The 14698-nt window shown below is 39.7% G+C and overlaps 1 protein-coding gene across 1 annotated transcript in view; it reads right to left on the reverse strand.

The window, feature by feature from the left end:
* TERB1 (telomere repeat binding bouquet formation protein 1) overlaps positions 1–14698 on the reverse strand; it is a 50333-nt gene that overhangs the window by 11764 nt on the left and 23871 nt on the right. Inside the window, exons 8-13 of the mRNA XM_017539231.2 lie at positions 11583–11735; positions 9347–9478; positions 7536–7661; positions 5715–5875; positions 1886–2232; positions 362–426 (exon numbers count right to left, since the gene is read on the reverse strand). Coding sequence (XP_017394720.2) covers positions 362–426; positions 1886–2232; positions 5715–5875; positions 7536–7661; positions 9347–9478; positions 11583–11735 — 984 coding nt within the window. The remainder of the gene's footprint in view (positions 1–361; positions 427–1885; positions 2233–5714; positions 5876–7535; positions 7662–9346; positions 9479–11582; positions 11736–14698) is intronic.

The following is a 14698-nucleotide window of genomic DNA, read 5'->3' on the forward strand; positions in this document are numbered from 1 at the left end:
TTTGGAGATGGAGTCTCACTCTGTCACCCAGGCTGGAGTGCAGTGGCATGATCTCGGCTCACTGCAACCTCCGCCTCCTGGGTTCAAGCAATTCTCCTGCCTGAGCTTCCCAAGCAGCTGAGATTATAGGCGCCCACTACCACGCCTGGATAATTTTTGTATTTTTAGTACAGATGGGGTTTCACCATGTTGGCCAGACTGGTCTTGGAACTCCTGACCTCAGGTGATCTGCCCACCTCCACTTGCCAAAGTGTTGGGATTACAGGTATGAGTTACCCTGCCCGGCCAATGTACGTTTTTAGCAATATTGGTTACCTAAATATGTTTTCTTGAAAAACCAAAGAAACATTTTTAACCATACCTGTTACTGGTAACTGCTGCTTTATATTTTTGGCAATGTGAACTGGATGTTTAAAAACATGGTCACTAAAAGAAAATAAACACTAGATTACTGAAAGTAAACATACTGTTTGGTGTGTGGACCAATATTTTTGTAAGCAGTGTTGTGATTTTGGGTGTTTGGTAGGCAAAAGGAACTTGGAATCAGGATGTACCAAAATCTACCAAATTCTGCCAAAGCAGGGCCTGCAACAATTACAGTCTTGTTTCTAGATCTAGAGTTAAACAAGACTCCAGGGGGTAATAGTGTTGATTCCAGAAGAAATATGGAAGAAAAAGATTATAAAAAGAAGAAAGTAGGAGAGATGAGGGCAAAAAGGAAAGAGCAAAATCAGTGGGAGCAAAAATGAACATGGGTGCAGGATGGCAAAGTGCTAACAATAATAATTTAAAAAGCTGAATTTAAAAACCTTTCCTAACCCTCAAAACATTTGTGTGTTTGAACCCTGTGGTCCTTGATGAATAAATACAAGTTTTGGTTATACTGTTACAATGATAACAGGCAGTACAGAAAAAGGCAAGAACTGTAGACCATGTAAGAGGCTTAGCAGTAGCTTTATGATCATAGCTATCTGCCCATGTACATATATTTGTAGGCACTACTACATCGGAGAAAAAAAGCATTTCAAAGAGATGGAAATATTAATAACTTCACTGAAGAAGAAATATGGCTAACCCTATAGGGTTAAGGGTGGAAAGCTTGGGATGGAGGGCAAGAAGGCTGGCCCAGGAGCATATCTCACTGCTTCCCAACTCCCCATCCCTGAGAAATCAAGTTAAAATTAACATCAAGAATGGTCTTGAAACAGACAAAAGGGGTGGTCTTGGCATAATCCTTCTTCCTGCTACGTAGTTTATACCCTTCAGCCTGCCCGAAATGTAGTAGCATCCTCTTCATTTTTTCTAAGCTCTGTAATCATCAGAAGAGCACAACCCAATAAAAGGTTTAAGAAAAGCTACAACCCCGAGTCTAGCCCCATAAGCTAACTACAAGGGAAAAAAAAGAGTATGTTCTAGAGACAAAGTGCAGGGAAAAAACAAATGGCCAAACCCAAACCAAATTTTCATCACATCCTATTCTCTTTATCATATTAAATTTAAAAACTAGTTTTTGCTATACTGCTGATAGATTATCAATGGATGCATTGTTACTTCAGGTAAACGGTTTCCATTTAGGTTTTATTTTCTGAGTATCCTTTCTAAAATTCAAATCTGTTATGTCACTCAATTTAAAATCCTTAGTCACTCCCTATAATCTGTGAGTTTAACCACAAAATCCAGAGTATGACTTTGCAAGGCCCTAGATGAACTGGCCCATACCTCCCTGTACAAACTCCTTTCCCAACACTTCCTACTTTAGGCTCTTCCCAAGACTATGTTTCATCACATCATTTCTATATGCCCAGTATTTAACAGTGTGGCATACAGTAGTACACAATAAATGCTTGCTGAACACATAAAAGTTACAAATAATTATTAAACATACCTTGATTGAGAAGCAAAATTATTTTCAAAAGTAGTTTCTTCATGTAAGTTTTGATTGCAGCTTGACTTGGCTTTATATAAAGTCTTATTTCGTTCACTCTGCCTATAACAAGCATGAACTGGATTTGCACTCTTTAATGGTGTCTTCATTTGGTCATCATTTGTACATGCTTTAGACATGACTCCATGGGACTTATAACTCTGAAGCTGTCTAGAATGGCTTTTATCCTTGCCTTCTGCTTTGGTATCTTGACAAATATGATCTCCATTGAGATTTTTCCATGTGTTCTGAATACTTATGTTCATAGATGAAATATTATCCTGATAGTTTTCTCTTTGTATTTCTTCCTACAGTGTAAAAATGACAAGTAAATAATTTCAATATGGCTGGGTGTGGTGGCTCACGCCTGTAATCCCAGCACTTTGGGAGGCCGAGGTGGGCAGATCATGAGGTCAAGAGATCGAAACCATCCTGGCCAACATGGTGAAACCCCATCTCTACTAAAAATACAAAAATTAGCTGGGCGTGGTGGTGTGCACCTGTAGTCCCAGCTACTTGGGAGGCTGAGGCAGGAGAATTGCTTGAACCCGGGAGGCAGAGGTTGCAGCAAGCCAAGGTCACGCCACTGCACTCCAGCCTGGCAACAGAGCAAGACTTCATCTCAAAAAAAAAAAAAAAAAATGTGGAGAAAAAAGACATATGAGATTCTGATTATGGCTAGGCATCAGCTTTAGAGGAACAGAGATAACCTTTTTTATCCAAGAGGGAAGAACAATGATGTTCTGAGCTGTATGTAGAGAACCTCGATTTTGTCCATAGAGCAGAGTACAACAGCAAGATGAACAAAGAGGAACTACCAGGGTGTGAAGGAGGAGGAAAAGGGATAGAATAAGTATTGTGGACATTTACAAGAGCCCTGCAGAAAAAATAAAGAATGGACATGAAACACGAGAAATATTTACATATTTATTATAAATATAAAAATAGGTAGGGCCGAGTGCGGTGGCTCAAGCCTGTAATCCCAGCACTTTGGGAGGCCGAGGCGGGTGGATCACGAGGTCAAGAGATNGCGTGGTGGTGTGCACCTGTAGTCCCAGCTACTTGGGAGGCTGAGGCAGGAGAATTGCTTGAACCCGGGAGGCAGAGGTTGCAGTGAGCCAAGATCGTGCCACTGCACTCCAGCCTGGCACCTGGCAACAGAGTGAGACTGTGTCTCAAATAATAATAATAATAATAATAATAATAATTTCAATATAACCATTCCCTTTATAATCCAATTTATACTTCACTTAAATAATGAAGAATGAAGCAAAAGTTTATGGTTGCCAATAGAACATATATGATAAAAGGGCCGTTCACATTAGGAAGAAAAGGGGTTTATTCATTAAATGATATTGGGACAACTGGGCAGCCATCTGGTGAAAAAAATATGTTGATAACCTTTCCAAGTATTATCCAAAATCAAATAATAAAAGAAAACTAATATACTCAACCACATAAAAAAAATTTAAAGTTCTGCTAGAAACCAAATATGTTATTCTGGGCAGGGATCTCAGGAATAAAGAACCAGAAGTAAAACCAAATGACTATCAAAACACCCAGAAGTAATATGTATAAAGCATATCTTAAGCAACAGGATAATTTTTTTTTTTAGATAGGGTCTTTGTCTGTTGCCCAGGCTAGAGTGCAGTGGCATGATCACAGCTCACTTCAGCCTCGACTTCCTGAGCTGAAGTAATCCTCCCACCTCAGCCTCCTGAGTAGCTGGGACCACAGGCACATACCACCACACCAGGCTAATTGTTTTGTATTTTTTTTGTAGACACAGGGTACTTACCATGTTGTTCAAGCTGGAGGATAATTTTTTTAAAATAAAATTTATAAAAAGCGACTACAATGAAATATGAAAAAGATCAATGATAGCATGAAAAAGCAGGCACAGAAGATGAACAGATAGTCTATAGAAAAATAAATATAAATAGCTCTTAAACATAAGAAAAAATGTTTCATCCCACTTAGGAGAAATAAATATTAAAGCTACATTGAGATATCTTTCTTCATCTATCACACCGACAAAGATCAAAAGGCTGTGGGGAAACAGATACTCTTTTTTTTTTTGGAAAAAAAAATTTTTTTTTTCTTTTAGAGATGAAGTCTCACCATTTTGGTCAGGCTAGTCTTGAACTCTTGACCTTCAGGTGATCCTGCCCACCTCAGCCTCCCAAAGTGCTGGGATTACAGGCTTGAGCCACTGAACTGGCCTGGAAACAGATACTCTTAAACATTACTAGTGGGGGTATAAGTTGATACAACTTCTGTGGAGAAACGATTTGACAGTATCTTTCGTAATAAAAACTATGTCTATCTAGGTATTTGAGAGGTACTATTATTTTCTCCATTTGTCAATGATGAAGCTCAAGCACAAAGAGATTAAATAACTTGCCAAAACTTCCCCTAAGGTTCACAGCATCCATGAATTTGGGTATCTGTGGGAGGTCCTGGAATCAATCCCCCATAGATACCAAGGGATGGCCGTACTTTAAATGGGTGAACGGTTACGGTATATGACTTGTATCTCAATAAAGCTGTTACAGAATTTACACACACACACACACACACCCACACACACACACACACGTACATGTGTAGCAGGTATTTAGAGTTGTTTGCAATGGTGAGAATTTAAATATAACCTACATGTCCAACAATAAAGGACTGGTTAAATCAATTATGGCACATCTGTAATAGTGAATACTACTCAGACAATTAATAAAACCACTATATTATACTAACTTGGAGATTATGTTTTTATTTATTTATTTTGAGATGGAGTCTTGCTCTGTCTCCCAGGCTGGAGTGCAGTGGCGCTATGTCAGCTTACTGTAACCTCTGCCTCCCGGGTTCAAACGATTCCCCTGCCTCAGCCTCCCGAGTAGCTGTGATTACAGGTGTGTACCACCACATCCAGCTAATTTTTGTATTTTTAGTAGAGACAGGATTTCACCGTGTTGGTCAGGCTGGTCTCAAACTCCTGACCTCATGATCCACCCATCTTGGCCTCCCAAAGTGCTGGGATTACAAGCATGAACCACTGTGCTTGGCCTGTTTTTATTTTTTTAAATATATGCACATACAAAGACACAAAGCATGCATTCATAGAAAAATATATAGAGAGGAGAGAGGTTATTAGATTATTACTTCTTTTTTTCTTTCTGGAACCCCAATTATTCAGGTGTTAGATCTCTTGGCTCAATATTCCATGTTTCCTGTCTTTTCAGTCATCATTTCTACTTTGTAAAAATCTTTTTTGTTCTATGTCAAAGCATGATTCTTCAAGTATTACTGTGGAGTTTTCCATTTAAAACCATTAAAAACTTTAAAAAATAACTTGGGAAGAAAACATTTTTTTACCCTCCAACTGCTACTGTTAAAAAATATTGGCTGGGCATGGTGGCTCAAGCCTGTCATCCCAGTACTTTGGGAGGCTGAGGCAGGTGGATCACTTGAAGTCAGGTGTTTGAGACCAGTCTGGCCAACATGAGGAAAACCCTGTATCTACTAAAAATACAAAGAAATTAATGGGGTATGGTGGCACACATCTGTAATCCCAGCTACTTGAAAGGCTGAGACATGAGAATTACTTGAACCGAGGAGGCAGAGGTTGCAGTGAACCGAGATTGTGCCACTGCACTCTAGCCTGGGCATCAGAGTAAGACTATGTCTCAAAAAAAATTTTTTTTTAATTCATGTCAGTGTAGTGTGGAGAAAAAGGAAATAAATTTTTAAAATTTGAAAAAAGTTCTATATTCTTTAAAACAAATAATCCAACCCTATTTCCTTCTCTTTCAAGCTGTTCTATTCTGTGTAGAATTTCCTTTGCTTTCTTCCAGTGCTCTTCGAAATTCTTCTCATTCACATTTATGTCCTTTAATTGCTGTGTTTCATTTTCATCAAAAGGATATTCTCCTAGACTGAGAGATAATTTCTCAGCTTTGTAATATGGGAAAAAACAATGAATGAAAGGTTATTTAAACACTTTATATATAAAGACAACCTCACACCCTACCCTCTGCTTTCTATAAATTTTTCCATCCAGACTATCTTAACAGCTTAATTGGTACTGAAAAATAAGTGGAAAGAGTACTTAGCAGAGGCCCAGGACTCAAACTGTCATAAATTATACTTTACTCTTCAGAGTTACAGAAGAAAGAACATGCAAATATGTTATGCCAGGCACATAAACACCCTCAGGTACATGGATACTGGTTTTAAAGTAGTTATATTTTTAGCCCGGGCACAGTGGCTCACGCTTGTAATCCTAGCACTTTGGGAGGCCGAGGCAGGAGGATCACTTGAGGTCAGCAGTTCAAAACCAACCTGGCCAATATGGTGAAACTCCAACTCTACTTAAAAACAAAAATTAGGCAGACATCGTGGCATGCCCTGTAGTCCCAGATACTTGGGAGGTTGAGGCACAAGAATCCCCTGAACCCAGGAAGCAGAGGCTACAGTGAGCCATGGTTGCACCACTGCACTCCAGCCTGGGCAACAGAACAAGACTTCATTTAAAAAAAAAAAAGTAGTTTTTAAAAATAATAATGTTCATAAAGTGATTCCTTCCTATAATCTTTTAAATACATTTTTTTAAACATAGTGTATCTGTAGTTTTTCTTCCACAAAGATCAAAATTCTTATGGCCACTGCCCTCTGAGCTCAAGCTACATTGGCCATCAATTCCTTAAGTGCACCAGGCTCCCTCCATCACAGGGCCTTTGTGCCTCATTGTCGCGTATGCCTGAGACACTCACTAATAACAAACTCCTTTCTTTTAACCTAGTTAACTCTCTCAATCTCCTAACCTCCTGATCCGCCTGCCTTGGCCTCCCAAAGTGCTGAGATTACAGGTCTGAGCCACTGCATCAACCCATAATCTCATTTTTTGAGTTACTATTTCTCGAATTAAGCTCTGTGAATACACAGACTTTTTTTTTTTATCTCTGTATCCCTGATGCCTAGCACACTGCTCAGCATATAACAGACACTCAAAACATTTTAAAATAAATAAATGTACTTATGATTTAATAATAAATAAAACTTAGTCCTCAAATTTAATTCCTACAAATGAAATTTGTGCACATGGCATAAAATAGTGAATAATCTATACTGCTGTTCTCTTCCACATAGGTTTGTATATGCTGAATATACCCTAGTTGTCATATCCAAATTACATACTCTTGATTTTTTTTTGAGACAAGGTCTCACCCTATAACCCAGGCTGGAAGGCAGTGTTGTGAACAAAGCTCACTGCAGCCTCAACCTGAGCACCTCCTGAGCTCAGATGATCCTCCTACCTCAGCTTCCCAAGTAGCTGGCAGGCATGCACCACCATGCCCAGATAATTTTTTAAATTTTTTTTATAGAGACATAATTTCTCCATGTTGCCCAGGCTGGTAAACTCCTGGACTCAAGTGATCTTGCCTTGGCCTCCCAAAGTGCTGGGAGTACAGGCATGAGCCACTGTGCAGGACCTACTCTGCTTTTCAAAGGTAAGAAGAATCTGAGAGCTAAAAGAGCTTGGCTCATGAAAGCAGATATAAATTCCCCTTTATAAATTTTGGTTGGTGTGTCCTTAAAGTAACAGTAAACTTACTAATTTTTTTGCAGTTGTAAAGCACAAATGTGGCAGCTTTGTTCAGTTCCTCATTCTGAGATTCAGTTAAGGCTTGAATCATAAGTGGAAGGCCGTTGTGTTTAAACAGGTCATACTGATTTTCCTCTGGAAAACAAAAAATTAAAGGGAATAATAATTTTATCAGAAACTATATATGAGGTCATAATTTTTCCTTGTGACAATTATGAACATAGTTAAAAATGTTAAAAATAGGCTGGGTGTAGTGGCTCACTCCTGTAATCCCAGCACTTTGGGAGGCTGAGATGGGTGGATCACTTGAGGTCAGGAGTTCAAGGCCAGCCTAGCCAACATGGTAAAACCCCATCTCTACAAAAAATACAAAAAAATTAGCTGGGCATGGCGGCAGGCACCTGTAATCCCAACTTCTCAGAAAACTGAGGCATGAGAACTGCTTGAACCTGGGAGGCAGAGGCTATAGTGAGCCAAGATCGTGCTATTACACTCCAGTCTGGGCAACAGAGTGAGACTTAAAAAAAAAAAAAAAAAAAAATTTAAATAGAAAAACACATAGTTTCAAAAGGATTTTTAATATGGAAAGTAATTCACTTACACATAATACCCGTTTCATAAGTGATTTCTGAAATGTAGCCACAGAGTAGTATCATAATTCATAAAAGTAAACAGACTGCCCTCACTTGACTAGAAAAAGAGTATATTCAATCCTAAATTACACAGAGGTTAAGGTGAAGAACAGATAAATAAACTAGCAGAGGGAGTAGAAAGTGAGGGAAGGAAGAAAGAGTAAAAGCAGCAACAAAAAGCAAAGGGAGGAGAGCAGAAAAGTGAGAGGGGAAAGAGTGGGGCGGGGAGATTAGAAGAATAGAGATGGGTGGAGAGGAAGGTAGAGAGAGTTGGTAAAACGGAAGAAGAATGGGAGGAAAGTAGAGAGGAGGAGGAGGAAAATAAAAGGGGGAGAAGGAAGAGAAGAGAAGAGAGAGAGAGGGGAGGGGAAGGGTGGGAAGGAGGAGGGGAGGAGGAGGGGAGGAGGAGGGGAGGAGGAGGAGAGGAGAGGAGAGGAGAGGGAAAAGAGAGTAATAGGTAGAAAAAGAAGGAATCTTTGAAAGTTTTAACAAGGAGAACAGAATTAGTTTGTCCAGCAATGTGCAGAGTGGACTAAAAATGAAGACAGAAGGGAAGGAGCTTTCTCCCTATGCTGCAGTGAGAAAATCACTGCAATAATATTGGTGAAAGATGTTGTAGAGCTAAGAGCCTACTTTGGGAGGACAGCACTGGAACTGGACAGAAAGGGATAAACAGAAGTAGAATCACAGATCTTCATGGCTGACTTAATACAACGAGTGAAGGAGAATTAGAAGTTGAAATGACTAGTTTGGGGTCTGAATAACTAGGAGAAAAGCAATACTTTTTTTTCGTTCTTTTTTTTTTTGAGACCGGGTCTCACTCTGTCACCCAGGCAGGAGTGCAGTGGCACAGTTCGGCTCACTGCAACCTCCGCCTTCTGGGTTCAAGTGATTCACCTGCCTCAGCCTCCTGAGTAGCTGGGATTACAAGCCCCCACTATCACGCTTGGCTAATTTTTGTATTTTTAGTAGAGATGGATTTTTACCATGTTGGTCAGGCTGGTCTTGAATTCCTGACCTCATGATCCACCCACCTTGGCCTCCCAAAGTGCTGGGATTACAAGGTGTGAGCCACTGCACCTGGCAAAAGCAATACCTTTAAGACCTTCACATGACTGGAAGAAAAAAACAGAAGTATATTTCCACTCTACTATTTTAATAACCACACTCAATAAATCTAACACATACCACAATCCTCTGTGCAATGACCAAGAGTGAGTATAATGCTAAATTTTTCTCCTGAATCCAGACTTTCATGAAGCAGTAATGCCAGAAGTTTTGAAACAATGTGGTACTTGCAGAGTACTATCCCAAAAGTAGCTATTAGTACAAAATAGGAAAAAGAGATACTCAGTAAAAATTTAAAACTTACATATATACTAATACATTTTTCAGAGTTTATTCAGGTAGAATGTTATATATCTATATAACATTAAATATACACATAACGTCTAATAAATATGTGTATGTGTGAATACAAATAAATTCATTGTAATAAGATGGTGGCTTATTACCATAACCCTCATTACTTTTTCTTCCCATACTAAAGACATATTACTAAAGCAAATTTTTTGAAGAATTTTTTTTCTTAATTGTTCTGCAGAATCCTGTGAGGATGAAGTAAAACTAACTTCCTAAAAGCTGAGTATGGTTACTCTCTCCTTACATGCTTCTTCTTATCTAGATTGAATAGTAAAGACTTTCCTACATAATCAGTTCCTGCTGACATTTAAAATATGCTATTGGGCCAGGCACGGTGGCTCATGCCTGTAATCCCAGCAGTTTGGGAGGCCAAGGTGAACAGATCAGTCAGGAGACTGGGACCATCCTGGCTAACACGCCTCTACTAAAAATACAAAAAAAATTAGCCAGGCATGGTGGTGGGCACCCGTAGTCCCAGCTACTTGGGAGGCTGAAGCAGGAGAATTGCTTGAACCCAGGAGGCAGAGGTTGCAGTGAGCCAAGATCGCACCACTGCACTCCAGCCTGGGCAACAGAGTGAGACGCTGTCTCAAAATAAAAAATATACTATTAACTGACTACAGTTCTACTGACTTATTGATGCAATAAAGCATATGTGAAGCTATGCTGAGATGTGATAAAAGTCTAAAAGTCCACCATTTTAGGCTATACTTCTCCTAATGGGGCTTTTAAAAGAGTTCACCCAGAGTCTAACCATACTAATATCAACAAAAAAGTTGTGAATTCCTAAGGGACTACGTCTTAATCACTTTTGTACTCATAAAGCTCAGCATATAGCTGAGCTAAATAACCACTTTTTCAAAAACCATCTATTTTTTGCCCCCCAGTTATTTGTTAATACAAACAGTTTCTTACTCTTCAATGTTTGCACATGTGAGAAGCAGCAGCCATGAGCTCAAGTCTGGTTCCGCCACTCACTAGCAATGCTATTGGGTAAGTCCAACCTCATACTTGGCAGAAAGAGATGTATTCTTTACATAAATTGAGTTTGCCATTCCTTAATCTCAATAATATCCCTTGGTTTCTCATCTGAAACTTTTAAATTTTTTTTTTTTTTTGAGAGATAGAGTCTTGCTATGTTGACCAAGCTGGTCTCAAACTCCTGGCCTCAGGCAATCCTCCCATCTTGACCTCCCAAAGTACTAGATTACAGGCGAGAGCCACCATGCATAGTCTGAAAATTTTAACTTAATGCTGTATTTTTTTTTTTTTTTTTGATGGAGTTTTGCTCTTGCTGCCCAGGCTGGAGTGCAGTGGCATGATCTCAGCTCCCTTACTGCACCTCTGCCTCCAGGGTTCAAGTGATTCTCTTGCCTCAGCCTCCTGATTAGCTGGGATTACAGGCACCTGCCATCACATCTGACTAACTTTTGTATTTTCAGTAGAGACAAGGTTGGCCAGGCTGGTCTTGAACTCCTGACTGCAAGTGATCTGCCCACCTGGGCCTCCCAAAGTGCTGGGATTATAGGCATGAACCACTGTACCCGGCTATGTTGGATAATTTCTTTTTTTTTTTTTGAGATGGAGTTTTGCTCTTGTTACCCAGGCTGGAGTGCAATGGCGCAATCTCGGCTCACCGCAACCTCCACCTCCTGAGTTCAAGCAATTCTCCTACTTCAGCCTCCCGAGTAGCTAGGACTACAGGCGTGCGCCACCACGCCCAGCTAATTTTTGTATTTTTAGTAGAGATGGGGTTTCACCCTGTTGACCAGGACGGTCTCGATATCTTGACCTCGTGATCCACCCGCCTCGGCCTCCCAAAGTGCTGGGATTATGGGCGTGAGCCACCGCGCCCGGCCTGGATAATTTCTAATGCTCCGTTTCACTTGTGAGAAACTGTTAGTCTAAACCATGTTACCATTTAATTTACTATTTCAACAGTAATCATGCTATATTCAAACAAAATTCAATTTCAAAACATCTAGTAAGCATTGTTACTCACGATTATCAGCAATGCATGCATCCACAGTCTTTGTCACAACCACTGCAAGTTTAGCACTGGAAAGAGTCTCATGTGAATCAGATTCCAGTTGCATGAGAACTTGAGCCAATACATCCAGTCCACCCACAGATATAAAGTATTTCTGAACATATGCTTAAAAAATAAAGTAGCAAAACTATTAATATTTTAAACAAGATAGGTGAATGGTTTTATTCAATAAATTTGCACTAAACATAACATTAACTTGACTTGTTCAAATACTTTCTAAAAATCCCAAAACTAAATTTAAAATCTAATCTTTACCTGTGCATATACGTAATCAAAATAATTATTTATGTAAGCACCTTACTTTACCATAGTAAAACTATATGTATAGTACAGTATTTCTTGTGTATTAGAAATCTTTTATGTTTCATTTAGTAATAACTGCTCTATTTTGTAAAAATGACATTATTAAACTGTCCTTTGCGCCAAGCATGGTGGCTCATGCCTGTAATCCCAGCACTTTGGGAGATTGAGATGGGCAGATTGCTTGAGATCAGGAGTTCAAGACCAGCGTGGCCAACATGCTGAAACCCCGTCTCTACTAAAAATACAAAAAATAAGCTGGGCATGGTGGTGCACACCTATAAACCCAGCTACTCAGGTGGCAGGAGGATCACTTGAACCCAGGACGGGGAGGTTGCAGTGAGCTGAGCTCATACCACTGTACTCCAGCCTGGTTGACAGAGTGAGACCCTGTCTCAAAAAAACAAAACAAAATGTGTCCCTCAACATTATTAAACAAGTCTTTCTTTTTTTTTTTGAGACGGAGTTTTCACTCTTGTTACCCAGGCTGGAGTGCAATGGCGCGATCTCGGCTCACCGCAACCTCCGCCTCCTGGGTTCAGGCAATTCTCCTGCCTCAGCCTCCTGAGTAGCTGGGATTACAGGCACGCACCACCATGCCCAGCTAATTTTTTGGAGTTTTTTTTTTTAGTAGAGACGGGGTTTCACCATGTTGACCAGGATGGTCTCGATCTCTTGACCTCGTGATCCACCCGCCTCAGCCTCCCAAAGTGCTGGGATTACAGGCGTAAGCCACCGCGCCCGGCCCAAACAAGTCTTCCAATAGGGTTATAAAGAATATATTCATTCATTTAGCTTGGTAATTAGCAAGCTGTCTATTTTCTGCAATCCAACGTAACGAATTCCTCAAATTGTTTGACTCTTCAAAGTGCTGTCCTAAAAGAATGTGCATCTCATCCATCATATTTACACCTAATTATTTTAGTTCTTGGAGCTTAAAATTATAACACATTACTGAGACTCATAACAGCTATTCCAAGCAAAGATTCGATGGCTGGTATCTATTTCTTGTTCCCTGGTTGAAAATAATTCTGGGCCGGGCATGGTGGCTCACGCCTTTAATCCCAACACTCGGGAGGCCAAGGCAGGTGGATTACTTGAGCCCAGAAGTTCAAGACCAGCCTGGGCAATGTAGTGAAACCCTGTCTCTAAAAAAATATATATAAAAAAAAATTAGCTGGGCATGGTGGTGCATGCCTGTAGTCCCAGCTACTAGGGAAGCTGAGGTGGAAGGGTAGCTTGAGCCCAGGATGTCGAGGGTGCAGTGAGCTATGAGTATGCCACTGCACTCCAGCCTGGGTGACAGAGCAAGACCCTGTCTCAGAAAAGAAAGGAAAATAAAAGAAAAGAAAAAAAAAAAGAAAAGAATTCTGATGAGTAAGTATCCAATGGGTCTCTGGATACAAAGGTCTCTAACAGCCTCTGTCTCAGTAATGGGCTTATAATAAATGAATATATGGATATATAGGCTGCTGATTATAAATCTACCAACCTTCTTGTTTATTCTAGTTCCATAAAGCAAAGTGATTTAAAGACAAAAATTAATTTTTGTATTGTTCAATAAAACAGAGATCTTAGTCCAAAAAATCATATTCAGAATTTTTCACATCTGGGAAAGGAATTGTAAAAAAAATTTTTATTTATTTATTTATTTATTTATTTATTTATTTATTTTTGAGATGAGGTCTCATTCTGCCACCCAGACTGGGGTGCGGTGGTGCAATCTTGGCTTGCTGTATCCTCTGCCTCCTGGTCTCAAGCAATTCTTCCACCTCAGCCTTCTAAGTAGCTGGGACTACAGGTGAGCACCATCATGCCCAGCTAATTTTTGTATTTTTGGTAGAGACAGGGTTTCACCATGTTGTCTAGGCTGGTCTCGAGCTCCTGAAATCAAGCAATCCACCTGCCTCAGCCTCCCAAAGTGTTGGGATTACAGGCGTGAGCCATTGCGCCCAGCCCAGAAACATTATTTAAGGAGAGGCAAACATTTTCAATATACGGTGGCTCCAAAATAGGATTCTTTACTAAAAAGTAGTTTCTTTTTTAAAAAATCTTCAAAAAAGAGGCTGGGTGTGGTAGTAGCTCATGTCTGTAATCCTAGCATTTTTGAGAGGCTGAGGCAGGATGATTGCTTGAATCCGGAACTTCAATATCAGCCTGGGCAACATAGCAAGACCCCATCTCTACAAAAAATAAAATAAAAAATTAGCCAAGCTCAGTGGTGTGTGCCTGTAGTCCCAGCAACTCAGGAAGGTAAGGCAGGGGTATTGCTTAAGCCCAGAAGTTTAAAGCTGCGGTGAGTCATGATTGTGCCAGTGTACTCTAGCCGGCATGACAGAGTGAGACTCTATATCAAAAAAAAAAAAAAAAAAAAGCATTTGAATGCTTAAATGAAAATGGCAGTGTATTACTACAGATTCATAGTTATAGCTTAAGTGACAAAAATTCAGGCATATAAGCAGAACATCCTAGACCACATTTATTGTACATTGAATATTTCAGATTTTCGCTAATCTGTAGTTTACTGAGATTAATGAAGTCCTATAACTATCACTCATTAAAGCTGGCTTTTAGAGAAAAAGGGATTGTCAGGGTATCATGAAAATAGATTCCAATTTTTTTTCTTGTTTTTCTCTCACACTGAGCAAGATTCCAATTTTTTTGAATTCTAGAGCTATATCCTTTGCATGTGAAACATGAGTATTTGTTTCAAACACTTGAACATAGACATATATCAGCAATGTGTGAAAGTTCTAGTTGTACCACAT

This window comes from Cebus imitator, unplaced genomic scaffold, assembly GCF_001604975.1.
Source record: "Cebus imitator isolate Cc_AM_T3 unplaced genomic scaffold, Cebus_imitator-1.0 Scaffold118, whole genome shotgun sequence".
Classification (NCBI taxonomy): domain Eukaryota; kingdom Metazoa; phylum Chordata; class Mammalia; order Primates; family Cebidae; genus Cebus; species Cebus imitator.